This window comes from Zingiber officinale, chromosome 1A (assembly GCF_018446385.1).
Source record: "Zingiber officinale cultivar Zhangliang chromosome 1A, Zo_v1.1, whole genome shotgun sequence".
Taxonomy (NCBI): Eukaryota; Viridiplantae; Streptophyta; class Magnoliopsida; order Zingiberales; family Zingiberaceae; genus Zingiber; species Zingiber officinale.
In genome coordinates this window covers 159,633,906-159,651,180 of record NC_055987.1, presented here as the reverse complement: position 1 = coordinate 159,651,180, position 17,275 = coordinate 159,633,906, and the positions used below count along the sequence as shown (strand labels likewise).

At 38.8% G+C, this 17,275-nt stretch overlaps 3 protein-coding genes and 1 pseudogene across 4 annotated transcripts; 2 read left to right on the top strand and 2 right to left on the bottom strand.

Annotated features, from left to right (window-relative positions):
* Positions 1-6,188: 6,188 nt before the first annotated feature.
* On the bottom strand, positions 6,189-7,526 carry LOC122005851. The gene is made up of 3 exons (XM_042561078.1): positions 7,459-7,526; positions 6,616-6,636; positions 6,189-6,531 (listed from the first exon to the last, which is right to left on the bottom strand). The coding sequence occupies exons 1-3, from the start codon at positions 7,524-7,526 to the stop codon at positions 6,189-6,191; spliced, it is 432 nt and encodes a 143-aa protein (XP_042417012.1).
* A 2,338-nt stretch (positions 7,527-9,864) lies between these two features.
* Positions 9,865-11,175, bottom strand: LOC122038184 (annotated as a pseudogene).
* On the top strand, positions 10,946-12,678 carry LOC122038183 (probable pectinesterase 67). 2 transcript variants are annotated; one of them, XM_042597817.1, is made up of 5 exons: positions 10,950-11,544; positions 11,614-11,776; positions 11,856-12,062; positions 12,134-12,381; positions 12,457-12,678. In XM_042597817.1, the coding sequence occupies exons 1-5, from the start codon at positions 11,282-11,284 to the stop codon at positions 12,608-12,610; spliced, it is 1,035 nt and encodes a 344-aa protein (XP_042453751.1). In that variant the 5' UTR covers positions 10,950-11,281; the 3' UTR covers positions 12,611-12,678. The 2 variants fall into 2 exon arrangements, with proteins under 2 accessions (XP_042453750.1, XP_042453751.1); XM_042597816.1 differs by having other exon boundaries at positions 10,946-11,776.
* Positions 12,679-14,063: 1,385 nt separating this feature from the next.
* Positions 14,064-15,685, top strand: LOC122038182 (aspartyl protease AED3-like). The gene has a single exon (XM_042597815.1). The coding sequence runs from the start codon at positions 14,133-14,135 to the stop codon at positions 15,465-15,467; it is 1,335 nt and encodes a 444-aa protein (XP_042453749.1). The 5' UTR covers positions 14,064-14,132; the 3' UTR covers positions 15,468-15,685.
* The last annotated feature ends 1,590 nt before the right edge of the window (positions 15,686-17,275 follow it).

The window sequence follows — 17,275 nt, the reverse complement described above, 5'->3', positions numbered from 1 at the left end:
ATCAATTTGTAGCAAATACTATATGTACATAACTAAACTGTATCTCTTCTTCTACCAAATATAGTATGGCTTGAAATTTGTCCTTCCACGCCGGTTTTCTTCAAAGCGGTAATCCTTCAAAATAGCACTCTTTAATGCCTTACGACCAAACCCAAGCTCTCTACTTACTCTATTGCAATCCGCCGCATAAATGCAAAAAGAGATATAGCAAAGCAGGAAGAGGTTCATGTTGAAATTGTAAATATAAGAACATGAAGAGGAAAGAGAGAGATAAGGTAAGACCTATGATGAGGTGACGTGCATCCGAACCCTACAAATAACTTTTATTTTAAATATCTTAAATTGTGGCTCGAATGCATGGGAAAATGACGTCCTAAGGGAGGGGATTTAAGAGGTTGGCGGAAGGGTAGGAAGGGAATGACATTGTTTTAGGTGGTTTTTTTGGTGATTTTGAAACTAGGACATTTGTTTTGGTAAATAAGGAAATATGACCGCTCCTTTTTTTAACGAAAAAAAACATATCGTCCCACCCCATACAAATTGTTAGCGCATAGATGTGGCATAGGGGAGGGTTCCCTCTTCGGTAGGGATCGACCCTCGAAACAGGGAGTCGCTCCTTGCCTTTCTTGTTTTTTCTTTTTTAAAAAAAAAAAATAAAATGAATTTTTTAATTTAAATTTTATAGTATGAGTTTTTTTAATTATAGTGGAGAGTATGAGGTTTTTTAATTATAATGGAGAGATGTAGGGTCGTGGAATTTTTAATTATATATTAGATAAAATATAGAAGGGGAGCCTTGATGCAACGGTAAAGTTGTTGCCATGTGACTAAAAAGTCACGGGTTCGAATCCTGGAAATAGCCTCTTGCAAAAAGTAGGGTAAAGCTGCGTACAATGGATTCTTTCCTGAGACCCCGCATGACGGGAACTTCGTGCACCGGACTGTCCTTTTATATTAGATAAAATATACTAAAAAGTATGAGATTGATGAGTTCTTAAGAGATTTTTTTTATAGTAAAGAAATGTATAATGGTTTTTACTGTGTGAGGTGGGAATGTCTAGATTTATCATTCATTAAAAAAAATATATTTATTTCTATATTAAATTTTTTTGCTTTTAAGTTATAAATCTAATATTCATTTAACCTTTTAAATTATCAATCTCAAATATATGTTTTTTTAAAAAGTATCTCGGTGTTGCATCTCAATTAATTCTATAGTAGATGGTCTGAACCTATATTTTGTTTCAACACATATAGTAGTTTTTGATGTGGTATCCTTATTTCATCAATAGTTCAATCGTGTGGTAAAAGATGATTCATTTACCCCTAATGTCTCTGTCAATTCATCCCTAGGTCAATATGGAGGAGGAAAATCACGGATGGCTACTAGCCATTAGTGCAAATGGCCAAGACATGGGGGAGGTTATGCTCGGTCACGCCGAGTTTCGACCCCAAGACCTCATGTGGTAACACCCCATGTCTTAACCATCGCACCGCCCCGAGGGGACATCAATAGTTCAATCGTGTGGTATTCGCTCGCCCCCAGCGCCCCCATCAACCCGTCCCTAGGCCAACACGGAGGAGATAAATCACGGATGACTACTAGCCATTAGTGCAAATGATCAATAGTTCAATCGTGATACATATGTCATGCGTTGAAATTAAACGATTATTTAAAAATGCGCTCTATCTTTACTACCGTACCAAATCCTAAAGCATTTCAAATACCCTTCCCGATGCACTTAGGCATCTTCAACCCATCAACAAAACATCAAATTTGATGTAAATTTAACATCAAATTACTTCAACTCATACACCAAATTACACCTCAAATATGGTGATGTGAATAATGCAACACCAACCATATTTGGTGATGGAGAGATTTTTTTTTTTTTAATTTTATTATATTATTATAAAATCAAATGTAATTAATTAATAATTATTATTTTCTTTATCTTTATTTATAGTATAATTAAATGTAATTATTATTTATTATAAATTTAAATTAAGTGTATTTAATAGCATATTTAAATTTTATTATATATATTTGTAAATATTTAATTTATTAAAATTATTATTTTAATTTTATTTAATATATTTTAATTTTTTTAAAAATAATTTTTAAAGTTAAAATAGATTTTTAAAATAATTTTTATATTAAAATAATTTTTAAATAATAATTTTTAAAAATAATTTTTAAGTTAAAATAATTTTTATGTTAAAATATATTTTAAAATAATGTTTAGGTTAAAATAATTTTTAAGTTAAAATATTTTTTAAAAATAATTGTTAAGTTAAAATAATTTTTTTAAGTTAAAATAGATTTTTAGAATAATTTTTTAAATTAAAATAATTTTTAAGTTAAAATAATTTTTAAAGTAATTTTTAAAATAAATTTTTAACTTAAAATAATTTTAAAATAATTTTTAAGTTAAAATAATTTTTAAGTTAAAATAATTTTTAAGTTAAATTATTTTTTAAAATAAATTGAATTTTCAATTGAATTGAATTTGATTTGGTTTAAATTAATTAAATTAGATTTAATTTAATTTAATTAGATTAGATTTAATTTAATTTGATTCGATTAGATTCGATTTGGTTCGATTCAAAGTCCTTAGTCATTTCACCCGATTTATGTTTTCAATCAGGAAAACCTATAATTTTTGTGAGATGAAGTTAAGTTCAATTTTTAGGACTTGATTTAACTTTGTGTTTGATTCAGGTTTAGCTTTGGGCTCAACAAATAGACATTCTTTGGATAAACTTCTGGGCTATGGTGAGTCACTTTGACATCATTATAGTAATCATGCCTTCGAGATTTTCAAATAGTCCTATCCACTGAACTTAATACAAAATCTTGGTCTAACTAGTTAGGATCCGTAAGGGGTAGCTTCAGTTAGTCCACTCAACCAAATGCACCAGGTGGAAGTCATATCTTCTTAGACATGCATATGCATAGACTGAGCTTCCCTAACTTATTATCATCCAAACTTCACCAGTACCATAGGTCAAGGTAAACTTAGTCCCTTTTTAAACTAATCCTAATTACCCTGGCAGATAGGTTAGTTTTGGAGGTGCCAACTAGTCTAGAGCCTCCCCTAAATTATTGATTTTCCTTTAAAGATTTTTTAATTTATAATTTAGATTTAAGTTTTTTATTTTGAATTAATTAAATTGGTCAAATTTTCCTTCTTTAAAGGAGTATATTTAATATTTAAATTTTCTTTTAATTTTAATTTTATTAAGTTAAGATTTATTGTTTAAGTTTTTATTAGTTTTTAAATTTGAATTGATTAAACTGTTTGAATTATATTTCTTTAAAAGATTATCCCTTAATTTTTTATTAACTGTTAATTTTATTTTTTTTAATATTTAATTTTGAATTTTCTTTAATGTTTAATTTTGAATATATTAAATTCGGTTTTGGTTTTATTGAAATGTTTGAATTTATCCTTATATTTTCTTTATTTTTTTAAGTTTATATTTTTAGTTAAATTTATTATGTTAGTCTTATCTTTAAAATTTAATCTTTTGTTAATTAAATTATCTTAGATTTGGATAGGATTTTCTAGATTGATATTATCTAGATTATTAAATAATTTATTAAGAAATTTATTAATTTTATCTAGATCAATATTGACCTTGTCATCATTATCATTTGAATTTTTAGATTTATTTAAGTTTAAATTTGAATTTTTAATATTTAACATTTTTTTGAATTTGTTAATTTATTTAAATTTTTGTGTAAAGTAATATTTTTAATATTATTAGTTAAATTTTTTAGGTAGAGTCATTCAAATTGATTCGATTATTATTTGAATTTTTAGGGTTATTAATTATTTTCAGATTTTCTGAATTTTCTAAATTAATTAGATTTGTTTTATTAGATAATATCCTAGGAGTATTTTTGCATGTATTATCAAATACACTATTTTCACGTATGTTTTAAAAAATATCCAAATTAACATGCATATTTTTTAAACTACTACTAGTAGGGGTATTTTGGTAAATATTACTAACCTTCCTAATTCAGTAGGTTTTTCGATTGGATTTGACTCAAGTCTAGATTTGATTTTGACTTGATCCTCTAGCTATAATGACTCCTCGTGTAGCTTGATCAACTAGGTCCAAAGCTCATGTGCATTCTTGTACTTTTCTAGTCTGCATAAAACATTGTTAGGTAAAATGTTACAAATAAGTTTACTTACATTTTCGTTCAATTCTGAATCCCGAAAAGGTTTTCTCAATATCAGCACATTATCGAAATTTAGGCTTTCTAAGAACCATTCCATTCCTCGCCTCCAGTAGTTGAAATCTTTTTGATCGTATGATGGTGGTTCGTGGATGCTTCGCCCTTCTTAAATAGACATTGGTATATTTGCAAAGAATAGACTAGAAACAATTTCCAATACTTTGTCTTGGGGTAAGTGTGGGAGATAAATAAATATGCGTGAAATATATATATATATTTTTAAACAATAATAAAAAAATGATATCTAATTTTTTTTTAAAAAAAGACCCCATTTGCTTGATTGGTGGTTGCATCAATTCAGAGCGGTACCTGCTCTGATACCATTTGTTGGATCGTAAAATTTGATTGGAGGGGGGGGGGGGGTGAATATCGACCAAAAAATTTGTAGTCGAGTGCACTGCGGAAACATAAAAGAACAACGCTAACAAAAACAGGTTTTACTTGGTTCGGAGTTTTCGTCGACTCCTACTCCAAGGTCCACACTCGTTGAGTGCTTTCGTTGGACAATTCACTAGCAGTTCGCAAAAGATTACAAATGCAAGTACAGGAACTTTAAAAGAAAATACTGACAAAAAAATAAAGGAAGAAAAAACTCTTGGCAGCACGTTGTCGAAGGAGCTTCGTAGTGACGCAGGAGCACATCGCAGTAGAGCAGATGTTGTTGTTGTTCTTTGCTTCAAGACTCACGCTCCTTTTATAGGAGGTTCCGGGCGCCCGGATCCCTTCCGGGCACCTGGACTGTGACGTAACTCAGCCAACCAGTGAGCTCCACGTGCGATGACTTCGACGATATAAAATTTACCTTCCAGGCTCCCAGACCAGTTCCGAGCGCCCGGACCAACTCCGGGCACCCGGATCCCTTCCAGGCGCCCGTGCCACCTTTCTCCAGAAGGTCCTTTTCCTGCAAGAAAGTGTTAGTTCGAGGCAAAATAAAAGTTACACTACCCTGTAAAACAAAAGTTAGCACAGTTAAAGAAAAATAGAGTAGTAATTAGATTCTGTATCATCGAGACCGAAATCTAGTCACGATCTCAACTTAGATTTCCGAAATGGGTCTAAGTTGGATCGACGCCTAAGTTCCCTACCTGGGAATGCGTCCTCACAGTCACTCTCATCTAGTGACTTACCTTAACTTACCTGCCAGACGTCCGGTCAACCCGTCGACCCGTCTGGACTTCGTGCCAGCTACCCGGCCATCCCATCGACCTAGCAACACTGAGTTAGCACAATAGATAAAAATAGTACAATAAACCTAGGGTTACCTCCCTAGGGTTGTCTAGCTTCACTCCCTAGGACTTCCATTGCCTGGCTTCACTCACCAGGACTTCCTTCACCTAGCTTCACTCACTAGGACCCGACTTCACTCACCGGGACTTCCACCACCTAGCTTTACTCACTAGGGTCCGGCTTCACTCACCGAGACTTCCACCATGTAACTTCACTCACTAGGATCCGACTTCACTCATCAGGACTTCCACCACCTAGCTTCACTCACTGGGGCCCGATTTCACTCACCGGGACTTCCACCACCTAGCTACTCACCAGGACTTCCACTTTACCTAACCTTTGGTTAGGACTTACCTTTGCTAGTCATCTAGCCCTGAGTAGACTTCTCTCTCCTAAATATCAAGTCCTGTTTGGGTCAACCCTTGGCTGAATTAACCAAACTTAGATATATTGTCAAACATCGAAACCCTAGAGGTCGATTACACCAACACTTAACACATTCACGAACCTCTAGCTCATTCTGTATGGTTGAAGATGATTTGTACTCCAGGGTCACTCAAGTGCTCGTCCATGTTTATCTTCTAGATAATATGCTTCTGACCTGAGTTTCTGAATCTCCTTGTACGATCCTCCCCATGGTGCCTTGAGCTTAGTGACATCCCCGATCGACTTTACTCTTTTTCATACCAGATCGCTAACTTGGAATGACTCAGTGATTGTAACTTTGCTTCATACGATGTTGGTACGCCGTTAGCCATACAACCGCTTTATCCCGAGCTTCATTTACCAAATCCAGCTCCATCAATCGCCAATCGGCGTTATCCTCATCGTAGAGTGACACCCGGTTAGACTCTACTCCCCCTTCGACTGGCATGACTGCCTCTCCCCCGTAAACTAGTTGGAATGGGGTTATGCCCGTCACCTCTCTAGGAGTAATGCGATATGCCCACAGAACACTTGGGAGTTCGTCGACCCAGCTTCCTCCAGCATGGTCGAGCCAAGTGCAAAGCCCTCTAAGAATTTCGCGGTTGGTGACTTCCGCCTGGCCGTTCCTTTGCAGATAGGCCACTGATGTGAATGATTGCTTGATGTCGTAACCCTCGCACCATTTTTTGAGCCTTCGCCGAGAGAACTACCTTTCATTGTCGAAGATGAGCCTGCACGGGATGCCAAATCGACACAAACTATTCTGCCATATGAATTTAATGACTGCATGCCAATGGATTGTTATTGCTTATCTTGTTATTATTGTTGGAAATGTGAATGAAATAAAGAGGTGGAAACAAAGAGACTCTATTGTGCATGAGTTTAGTCCCACGTTAGAAGTCTCTTGATTTTATTGTTGGTTTAAATTATGACACATACATTGATATTGTAAATAAATGCATAGAGAGAGACTCTCTCACGTGTGAGTGCGCAGGGGTGGGTGCAAATCCAGGGCTCGGATTGTACTGAACCAAGGTTGACTCATGTGCGAGCATGACCTGCGCATGTCGAATGTCAGATCGGTCGAGGCAAAATTTATTCAAAAGAATGAACCAACATATTTCCACTTGAATCTCTTTTTGCAACATGCTCAAGAGTGTAACGGAAGCATTAATGTAAAATTAATGGATAATAATTTCATAACGTCTCGACATTAATGAAAATATTAAACCCATTAATGGTGACATTAAACTCAGCATTAAATGACCATAATTTGATCATTTATTGCAGGCAAGGTGAGAGCTCCTATATAAGGAGGCTGGATCTTAAGCAAAGAATAGAGTAGAAGATACGCGAAAGAGAAAGCGAGAGGAAGATTAGGGAGCGAACCTCTGTCCACTCGTGTTCTCCCACAAAACTTAGTCGTGCATCCACTTGGCTGAACTACTCATGATAACACTCAGGTGCATTCTCAGTTCGCCACGAACAACCAGTGCTTGGTTGTGTTCATGGTTTTACCATTGTATCCTTGGAAATAAACAACCCGAGAGAACCTCGAAGCACAGCCGGAGGTGGGTCGAATTTGTTTTAAGGAAATTGCGTTGAGCGCACGCCTCGACATCTTACTCGGTGAATTCTCTTTCCGACTCGATGATCGACTCTCGATTTTCGTACGTACCGCATCGACTCCGTGACTCGGACCACTGAAAGATTGGCAGAACTAGCCCCGCTGGTAGCTTGAGATTATCAACTCAGGTCATCTCGATAGATGAATTAGAATTAATTTTGTGTAATTTCAATTCAGTTAATTTTCAAATATTTCTGACAACAGATTGTCCAACAATTATGACTTTGTATACATATATACCCTGTTTGCCCACGGGATCATCCGTGGTAGAGTGTTTCTCTTGCAGTTAGTTGTTGAGGAGCTAGATAACTACCTCATCCTGTTCGCTAATGAGACCATCTTTGGTAGATCGTTTCTCCTGCGGGCAGTGACTGATTGTATATTCTGACTACTCACGAGACCAGACAGTCAGTACTTGTTATATGTTATTATCACATTTGTATATTACTTGTTCATTATTTTATTAGATACATCTTGTCTATATCTGAGTAGGGGTATAAATGAACCAAGCCGCTCACGAATTATTCAAAGCTCAAATCGATAAAAGCTCGTTTGAGCTCATTTAACGAAACTTGTTAAGATAAACAAACCAAGCTCAAACTTCACAATACTCGTCTCGTAAGCTCATCAATCAACTTTTAAAAAATAGTTGTGATAATCATGAATTAAAATTTTAAAATATAGTTGTGTTTAAAAAATCACTGCTCTTAATATAATTGATCAAATTGATATTTGAAGACATGTATATAATTAGGAGAACTAATCGATGTACACATATGAACTAGTTTCATATCAATTCGACGTCATTTGATCTATCAATTGATTTGACCAAACTCGAGTTTGATGTAAAAACAAATCGATTCGACTGATTTTTATTATTAGTTGATCAATTTATTTAAAATTTTAGTACAGAGAAATATTAATTTGATTGGTATCAATTGATTTTTAAATAGAAATTGATTCGATTAATTTTGTTTATCAATCGATTGATTAAGTATAAAATAAAAATTAGATATATAAATTATTAATTTTAAAATTAAACTACGTAAATTCGATAATTTTATAAATTTTCCAACATGGTTCGGTAAAAATGTTGTATCATCTTTTGTAACACGACTGACAGAGGTGCCATCCTCACGCCTAGCTATGAATTTTGTATTGCCTCATTTGCCTATTTGGAGTGGCCATTACTCAAACAAAGGACGGGATATGGGATAAGTTGGAGGGATATTTTAGGAAACTAATGTATAATTTGCTAATTTAAAAAGTAATGTATAGTTTTTTTAAAAAAAAACTTTATTTCAAAACAAAGCATTTTCTTTTTTTTTTTCAGTTATAAATCTAATTGATATTCATTTAATGTTTTTTCCCAAGAAAAAAGATGTTAAAATTGATTTATAATCAACTTAAATCTAAAAGTGTTTAAATTATTTTTTAAGACTTTTTTAAAAGTATATTAATATATAACAATCTATTTTTTTTTTAATTTGATTGAAAAGTGATGATAATATTATATTGTAAAATTTCATATTGCCAAACGATTATCCATCTTTCATATTTGAAATAGAAGTGTTTAGAATTAAATATTGTTAGCAATTTAATTTGAAAACATAAACAAACTATGTTTAGGTTGAAAAATAAATAAACGGTTAAAGTATATCGAAATTCACGATTAGTTTAGTGTCTTTTAAAAAATCTATTATTAACAAAAAAAAATCTATACATTCATCTCTAATAACAATAATATGTTCATACATGTATCAGTATTTATTCTCTCTCTATATATAAAATATGTCATTAGTACATGAGCTTTCATATAAAGGATTAATGTGTTAGGGTAAAAAATTTATTTATTTGTGCTAAACTATTTGAGATGTCTGATATCATTTTTTACATCTCTTAATTAAGAATTTATAAAAAAAAATGTTAGAATTTATGGTGTGAAAAAAAATCTTTAAAGAATATTTAAGTGAATTGAATAAAAAAGTTCTTTTTTAATTAACTCTCAATTTTATGCAGCTTATAAGTCTAAACATACTAATATAGATATTTATATATTCTTTGTATGATTTTATTTTTTTGTAAGAAGATAATTTTCAACAATAATTTAATAACCATCCAATCAATAATTTGTGTATCCTTCTACCCGTATGTCAACACAAAATCCAAAAATACATTATATAAATATATAAAAAGAAATAAAAAAAATATAACATATCGCGTGCAAAATAGCTAAAGCCTACAAATGTGAAAGTAAATGCTCCTATTTAATTTATTTTTTTAATAGTTCTACTAATGCAATCATACGAAGCCACTTCACTTATCTTTGTAATTTTAATTTATCATCTCAAATTTTTATTTATCAATGAATTTACATTTACTAATTAAAAATATATCACTTAATTGTCAATTAAAAGGAAAGAAGGAATCGAACCACTGAATACGAATCGAACATCAAGCTCCTCTCACTTGCGCCAGTGTTATCTTCCGGGAACGAACTCCGCATTTCACTGGCTGCCTCTGCCGGCGCCTTCTCCCTTCCGACCACCGGCGACGGCCTTTCCTCCTCCGCTTTCTGGAAGCCGACGATCAAAATGCGTTGGTTCCTGATCATTTGCTCCATCCGCTCGATCCCGCACGAGCTTCACCTTCGCCTCCACCATCCACGCAAGGCTCGTGATGGCTTCCAACTCCACCTCGCACAAGCCGGCGCCGCCAGTGAGTCCCCTGCGCATGAGCATCGCGGTCTCGAGCTCCAGGTTCTCGCGCTTCTGCTTCCGGAGTTGCTCCCGGAGCTTGGCGACGCCTTGCAGGAGGAACGGTTCACCATCTTCTTGCTCTGCTCCGTCTCCGGCATTCTCTTGAAGCGCGAGGTGGCGTCGGTCACCGACGGCCAGACCTCCGGCGGTGGTTCCTGCGGCGCGTACACGATCACTCAAACTTTGACGTCGCAGAGGGTGCCCAGCTCGCTAGCCTTCTTCATCAGTCCTTTCCTTCTCTTCTTGAACATCGCCCGCCTCGTGGAGTCGTTGGCTATCCACGCGAGCTTCACCTTCTTCCTCGCCATGGTCGCCCCTAGAGGAATTGAAGCATCCACCCGTCGCCATTTCTATAGAGCCTCAGCCACCACATTGATTGAATTGGAAGGCGATGGATTTTGATAGGGAATTAAGGCGAACAGCTTCGAGAGGATCGTGACTTTTAATTGTGATCATAAACGAGGTCCTTCACTGCGGGGTTGCAAATTTAATGGACTGATTCACGTGGCTTGACGAATTGCTCAACTATCGTATTTGATCTTGATGCATATCAACTACGTACTCAGGCTCCTGCCAGTTGCCAGGGTTTGCAAACTTAATTAAAATTAATGTTTTTGAATTGGTGAATATTCTTATTCCAATTAATCTACATAGATATTAAAATTTGTGCTAAAAAAGTTTTGGACATGAAGCATAAATGTCGCATTTAAATGGACCAGAAAGCTGGATGAAATATAAGCTTACAGAAGGGATCGAAGGCGAAGAAAGCGGCGACACGACAACGATGCGATGCACCTCCCTACCTCAAAGGCAGAACAGAACGATGCATCTCCTTTTCTGCCTCCCAAGTGCTCAACTGTCTTCTAACCGTTTCCTTATCTTCCTCCGGACCTCAAAGGCAGAACAGAACAATGCATCTCCTTCTCCTTTATCAGCCATCTCTCTCCATCTCTTCCAAATCCCATCAACGCAGTAAGAACGACGACGACGATGCTGACCTCTAGGATGAGTACAGTCTTCACTATTGCCTTCCTCAGCCTCAGTCTTTCTTCTTCCACCTTCCCCATCGTCGCCGGACACAAGAAGAGTCATGACCGCATTAATGCTCCCCTGCTCACTTCAAAGATCGCCGCGAATCGCTCCATCATCGTCGGTCCGTCGGAGGAATTCAAGACGGTGCAGGCCGCCATCGACGCCGTGCCGGAGGGCAACAAGGAGTGGATCGTCGTCCACCTCAGGGCCGGCATCTACAGGTTTCACCATATATCCGCATTCCATGTCGAATTTCATGGTTTGATTAACATATTTGTGTGCGTACGTAGGGAAAAAGTAGTGATCCCGGAGGACAAAGATTACATTTTCCTGCGAGGAAGTGGAAAAGGAAGAACCGCCATCGTTTGGGACGACTCCTCCACCAACAACACCCTCTCCTCCACCTTCATAGTTTGGGCCGACAACTTCGTCGCCTTCGGCATTAGCTTCAAGGTGAGCTTTTTCCTACCTCCTCTCCATTAATCCTTAACCACATTAACTTAACTAATTTCCACATGCACATTCATGGCAGAATGATGCCCCAATGGGCGTCGCCAACACGCCTTACAACCAGTCGGTGGCCGCCATGGTGGCTGGCGACAAGGCCGCCTTCTACCACTGCGCCTTTTACAGCGCTCACAACACCCTCTTCGACTACAGAGGCAGGCACTACTACGAGAGCTGCTATGTTCAGGGCAACATCGATTTCATCTTCGGCCGAGGACAATCCATTTTCCAGGCAAGTATCCTGACTTTTGCATCTAGATTACGTTCTTCTCCATTAAAATCATGTTCTCTTGATTGATACAGAGTTGCGAGATATTTGTTCTACAAGACAACAGGAAGAAGATACTCGGCTCGATCACAGCTCAAAACAGGGAATCTGCTGATGAAACCAGTGGCTTCGTCTTCCACAAGGCAAAAGTTTATGGCGTCGGCGATGTGTATTTGGGTCGAGCAAAAGGAGCTTACTCTCGCGTGATTTTTGCGGAGACTTACCTCTCCAAGACGATCACTCCAAGAGGGTGGACTAATTGGAGCTACGATGGGGAAACCGAGTAAGAATTCAAGTCCTCTCTTTAGATTACCGCAATTTGTTGGTGATCTTTGCTGATTAAATTCGGGTCGAACAGCAATTTACTGCACGGCGAGTACGAGTGCCATGGTCCGGGAAGCGAACTGGGTTCTCGAGTTTCCTGGTCGCAGCAGCTGACGAAGGAAGAGGCTTCGCCTTTCTTGAGCATTGATTTCATCGATGGAAAGGAATGGCTTCCAGCGTATTATTGATTCGAACACTTTTTTCTTTCCCCTAATGTTTGTAAATTGATAATGAAGCATGGCAAAATTTCGAGCTACCGTCACTTTATTGGTTGAATATTTAAAAGAAATGTGAAACAGGCCCCTACCATTGCGCATGAAATAAGGTGTGGTGACAATAAATAACATGAGTCCTTGTCTCTAGCACAGGTTGCTATTTCCAGCTTGTTTACCATGACTCCTTGTCTCAAGCACACAGCTTGGTCGTCGTCGCACCACACTTTTGATTCTACCAGCTAATTTAACACCATCCCCGAAAGAACAGAATATCGTAAAAGGAAAAGTAATGCAAATAGACACACTTTACAAATCTGCAGTATAATATAAAAAGGCAAAAGCTTTTAGAAAGCGCATCGACTTTAATTTAATTAACACCAGTCCAACAGCATCTCCTCAACTGTGGAATCTGACAATATAACGTACATGGAAAAAACAGAAAAAGCAACGCAAACACAAAGTAGATATGCTAATCGAATCGAGTTGCAACCCGTGACACTCGCTAGAGAACAAGCAGAATTCAGTGTCTTCGGCCTATATGGCCTTCGTGAAGCAACTCGTGACATGCTTCATCGCTAGATGAAGCTTCAGGTTGTCGGTGCCGGAAGAAAAAATCACATGAACCTGCAGTGTTCGAGTACGTGCTCCAGGAGCAGCGTCCTGAGTTGAGTCAGATGTGCCTTGTCAATGTACCTTGGCTTTGTTTGCGCGGAATAAATGTTAAGATCAGTCTTTGCATGCTAAAAAATAATCTCGAATTTAGTCTTATAGTTATTTCTCCCATCGAGGTATCAATTTTTTTCTACAATATTTATATGAAAATTATCCAAAATTTTATCGCCAGTTGTTTTATGATATCATACTTCCTGCTGTTGGAGTATAATTGCACCAAACCAACTGAGATGAACATGACATTATTAGTGTATCTGAAATAGTGAGAAGTTGGATTAAATTTTTGATCTGCTTCAATAAAAAGGAATAAACAATCTTCAACTCCAGAAAGCAATCAGTGGCAGCTTTTTAGAACAGTATTTAGAACACAGTTCACAATTACACTTAATATTTACTGCAATAGTATTCTCCATCGGTGAGAATCCCATTGATTCACTTCTGGTAGAGTGGTAGGTACCCAGTCTGGTAGAGTTGGCATCCAACCAGTCTGGTAAGAGTGGTACGTACCCAGGTCACGGGGATAACATAGCATGCATTAATCACCATCTCACCTTATGTAATTACTGCATTATATCCTGTACTACTCCAAAATGGACAATTGCATTGCTTGCTCTACTAGATCGATAACTCATAACTACATCAGTTCTTGCAACCTTGCATATTGACCACTGACTGTGTTTGAAAGCCGAATAATTAATAGTGACCAACTCAAGTTGTGGTTAAACAGTCCTACTATTATAATGATCTGCCTTTTGATATTTAACTTCCCTCCCCGTCGTCTCTTCCCACTCAAATCTTTCAAGGATCGGATTCGAAGCCCCGTATGCCTATGGCTGCCCTGCTCCTTAACCTCCTCCTTCTCGTGGTCAAAGCCGCCGCCATCAAGGTCGCCACTCCCTGCGCCATCCCTCCTGACGACGGCTCCACCGTCCACATCCTCCACGCCTTCGGTCCCTGCTCCCCTCTCGGCGCCGTCCCTTTCACCTCGTGGGAGGACACCATAATGGATCTCCTCTCCCGCGACGCCTCCCGCCTGCTCTACCTCTCCTCTCTCGCCGCCTCCGCCGGCCGCTCCTTCGTCCCCCTCTCCCCCGGCCGCCAGCTCCTCCAGATCCCGAACTACGTCGTCCGCGCCAAGGTTGGCTCCCCGCCCCAGTCGCTCCTCGTCGCCCTCGACAACAGCAACGACGCTGCGTGGTTCCCCTGCGCCGGGTGTGTCGGTTGTCCCTCCGCCTCCTCCTCCTTCGCCACCGCCCGCTCCTCCAGCTACCGCCCCCTCCCCTGTGGCTCCCCGCAGTGCAGGCAGGTCCCCAACCCCTCCTGCTTCGCCGGCGCTTCCTCTTGCGCCTTCAACCTCACCTACGGCAGCTCCTCCATCCAGGCAGGCCTCGTACAGGACTCTCTCGCCCTCGCCGCCGACGTCGTGCCATTCTACACCTTCGGGTGCCTCCAGAAAGTCACAGGCGGCAACTCTGTTCCACCGCAGGGGTTGCTCGGCCTCGGCCGCGGCCCCCTCTCCTTCTTGTCCCAAACAAAGAGCCTCTATGATTCCACCTTCTCCTACTGCCTCCCCAGCTTCAAGTCCCTCAACTTCACCGGCACGCTCCGGCTCGGCCCCGTCGGCCAGCCGAAGCACATCAAGACCACGCCTCTGTTCTCCAACCCCCGCCGTTCCTCGCTCTACTACGTCAATATGGTCGGCGTCCGCGTAGGGCGGAAGGTGGTCGACATTCCCCCCTCCGCGCTGGCCTTCGACCCGGCCACCGGCGCCGGCACCATAGTCGATTCCGGGACCATGTTCACGCGCCTAGTTACGCCGGCGTACAACGCTGTGCGGGACGAGTTTCGTCGGCGGGTGAAGGCGTCTGGACCGGTGACAACGCTCGGAGGCTTCGACACGTGCTACGACGGGCCAATGGTGGCGCCGGCCATCACGCTGATGTTCGCCGGGATGAACGTGACGCTGCCGCCGGAGAATGTGATGATCCACAGCACGGCAGGGTCGGTCTCCTGCCTCGCCATGGCTGCGTCGCCGGACAACACGAACTCAATGATCAACGTGGTGGCGAATATGCAGCAGCAGAACCACAGGGTGCTCTTCGACGTCCCCAACGGCAGGATCGGCTTCGCCCGTGAGCCCTGCAGCGGCGTAGTCTGAGCGACGTAGCTCTTAGTCTCGATCAAGAACATCAACCGCAATTAGTATCGTTGATTTTTTTTTTTTATCCAGTCATGTGGGATCGCTGTCATGTTGATTCCATTCTCTTTCTCTACACTTCTATCGATCTTCCAGCTTGTTGACAGTTGACTTGTAGCATGATCACGCTTAGTTTATGATCGCCCAATGGAAGGAAAAATGTCATGGCAAGCGTCAAATAACGTGTGTGTCTTTTTTTTCCCCGTTAGCCGCGCGCAGATAGTGTGATTTAGATTTATAACAATTGATTTTTTAATAGAACTAAATTATACACACTTTTAATCTCTATTAACAGTTTTAATAAATTTGTAATATACAAAATAGATCTCTTTAGCCGAATCCAAGTGAAATGGTGGCGATGATTACAGTGAAAAGGATCTTCATGCTATTTTTGGTGAATAAATGCTCATTAGGAGTCACAGATATGCGAGGAAACAATCATAAACACTGGATAATCAATGGTGAGAGTGGATTTTGTTTAGATCTAACGGTTTTGAAAGAAAAAAAAACACTCATGGACGACACTGATGAAGGAAATCTTCACCATTGTTCTATTTGGTACCAAAGCTGTTGATAGAACCGAAGAAAAAAAAAAGGGGGGATCTTCACGCGAAAATCCTCCATGAATAGAAGAATTATACACTTCTCTACGATTCGGTAGCAATGGAAATCATGATTTCAATTCAAATAACCATTGCACTTTGATAAATTTGAGATAATCGTTTTTTTTTTAATTGCGATAAGAAGAAGAAACCAACCCAAAAGGATTGTGCATGCAAACTCTCTGCTAAAATAACACATTGAAACCTATCTACAAAATCAACAATTCAATGTTTCATTCTATGGCGATAGTTATCGTGTCCTCGTCTTCCGGAAGCGCGACGACGAGGGAGACAGTTTCCGAACCAGAATCGTAATAATCTCTCGAGTTCAGCAGAACAGCAGCAGCGACGATTACTATCGACATGCACACAACAAACGGAATCACTAGAACTGCTTCAACGGCCGCCGCTGCCGTTTCGCAGTCGCCACTTCTTTCCGCGACGGCCAGGAGGATCGGCAACAAAAACGAGAAGAGGATGCGGAAAATACCGGTGACGGTGCACAACACAAAGCTCGCGGCTAAGATCGCCATTATCCCGGAGATCATGGACGAATTAGAGGAAGACATCCTCTTCTCCTTTGCAATAACACCGCTGGATGACGACGGCGGATCCTGCTCGATCGCTGGAGAAGATGAGAGCGATTGCAGAAGAACAACTGCCGGTTTAAAGAAGTGGGAGGGGAGCGGTTAATTTATTTTCGCGGTTAGTTATATTTTGCCGGGACCGGGCCAGGGCCACGGAGAGCCGTAATCGAAATTTTATAAAATTAATCGGAACCGCCGATTCTAACAGATAGTTAATCACTTCATTTCATATTCTCATCCATTGTCCGCTAAATCTTTTATAAATTAATAATATTCTAATATTCTAAATTTTTTAATAAATTAATAATATTATTATAATTTAAATAGTATTCAATAAAAATATTAATTATGATAATACTATATTTTATATTATAATATTTTTTATTGAATTTATATTTTTTTTAAAAAATAAAATATCAATTTGATTATTAAAATTTTAATTGATGTAAATTTATTTTGAAAACTTTAATTTTTAAATTTGTCCTTTTATTTTAAATTTAAATTATTAGACTGGTTGACACCGGCACAGGTTTATTGGCCCAAATAATTATTAGAAGAATCATCATTCACACAATCCAAA

Bases quoted from the DNA above. Each gene is read 5' to 3' on its own strand.
- LOC122005851 (XM_042561078.1), bottom strand. From the start codon at position 7,526: ATGTCGAGGCGTGCGCTCAACGCAATTTCCTTAAAACAAATTCGACCC. The intron at 6,637-7,458 runs GTTCTCTCGGGT...CATCCCGTGCAG, and splicing joins ACCTCCGGCTGTGCTTCGAG to GCTCATCTTCGACAATGAAA. The intron at 6,532-6,615 runs GTAGTTCTCTCG...CTATCTGCAAAG, and splicing joins CTCATCTTCGACAATGAAAG to GAACGGCCAGGCGGAAGTCA.
- LOC122038183 (XM_042597816.1), top strand. From the start codon at position 11,282: ATGCTGACCTCTAGGATGAGTACAGTCTTCACTATTGCCTTCCTCAGC. The intron at 12,063-12,133 runs GCAAGTATCCTG...TGATTGATACAG, and splicing joins GAGGACAATCCATTTTCCAG to AGTTGCGAGATATTTGTTCT. The intron at 12,382-12,456 runs GTAAGAATTCAA...CGGGTCGAACAG, and splicing joins AGCTACGATGGGGAAACCGA to CAATTTACTGCACGGCGAGT.
- LOC122038182 (XM_042597815.1), top strand. From the start codon at position 14,133: ATGCCTATGGCTGCCCTGCTCCTTAACCTCCTCCTTCTCGTGGTCAAA.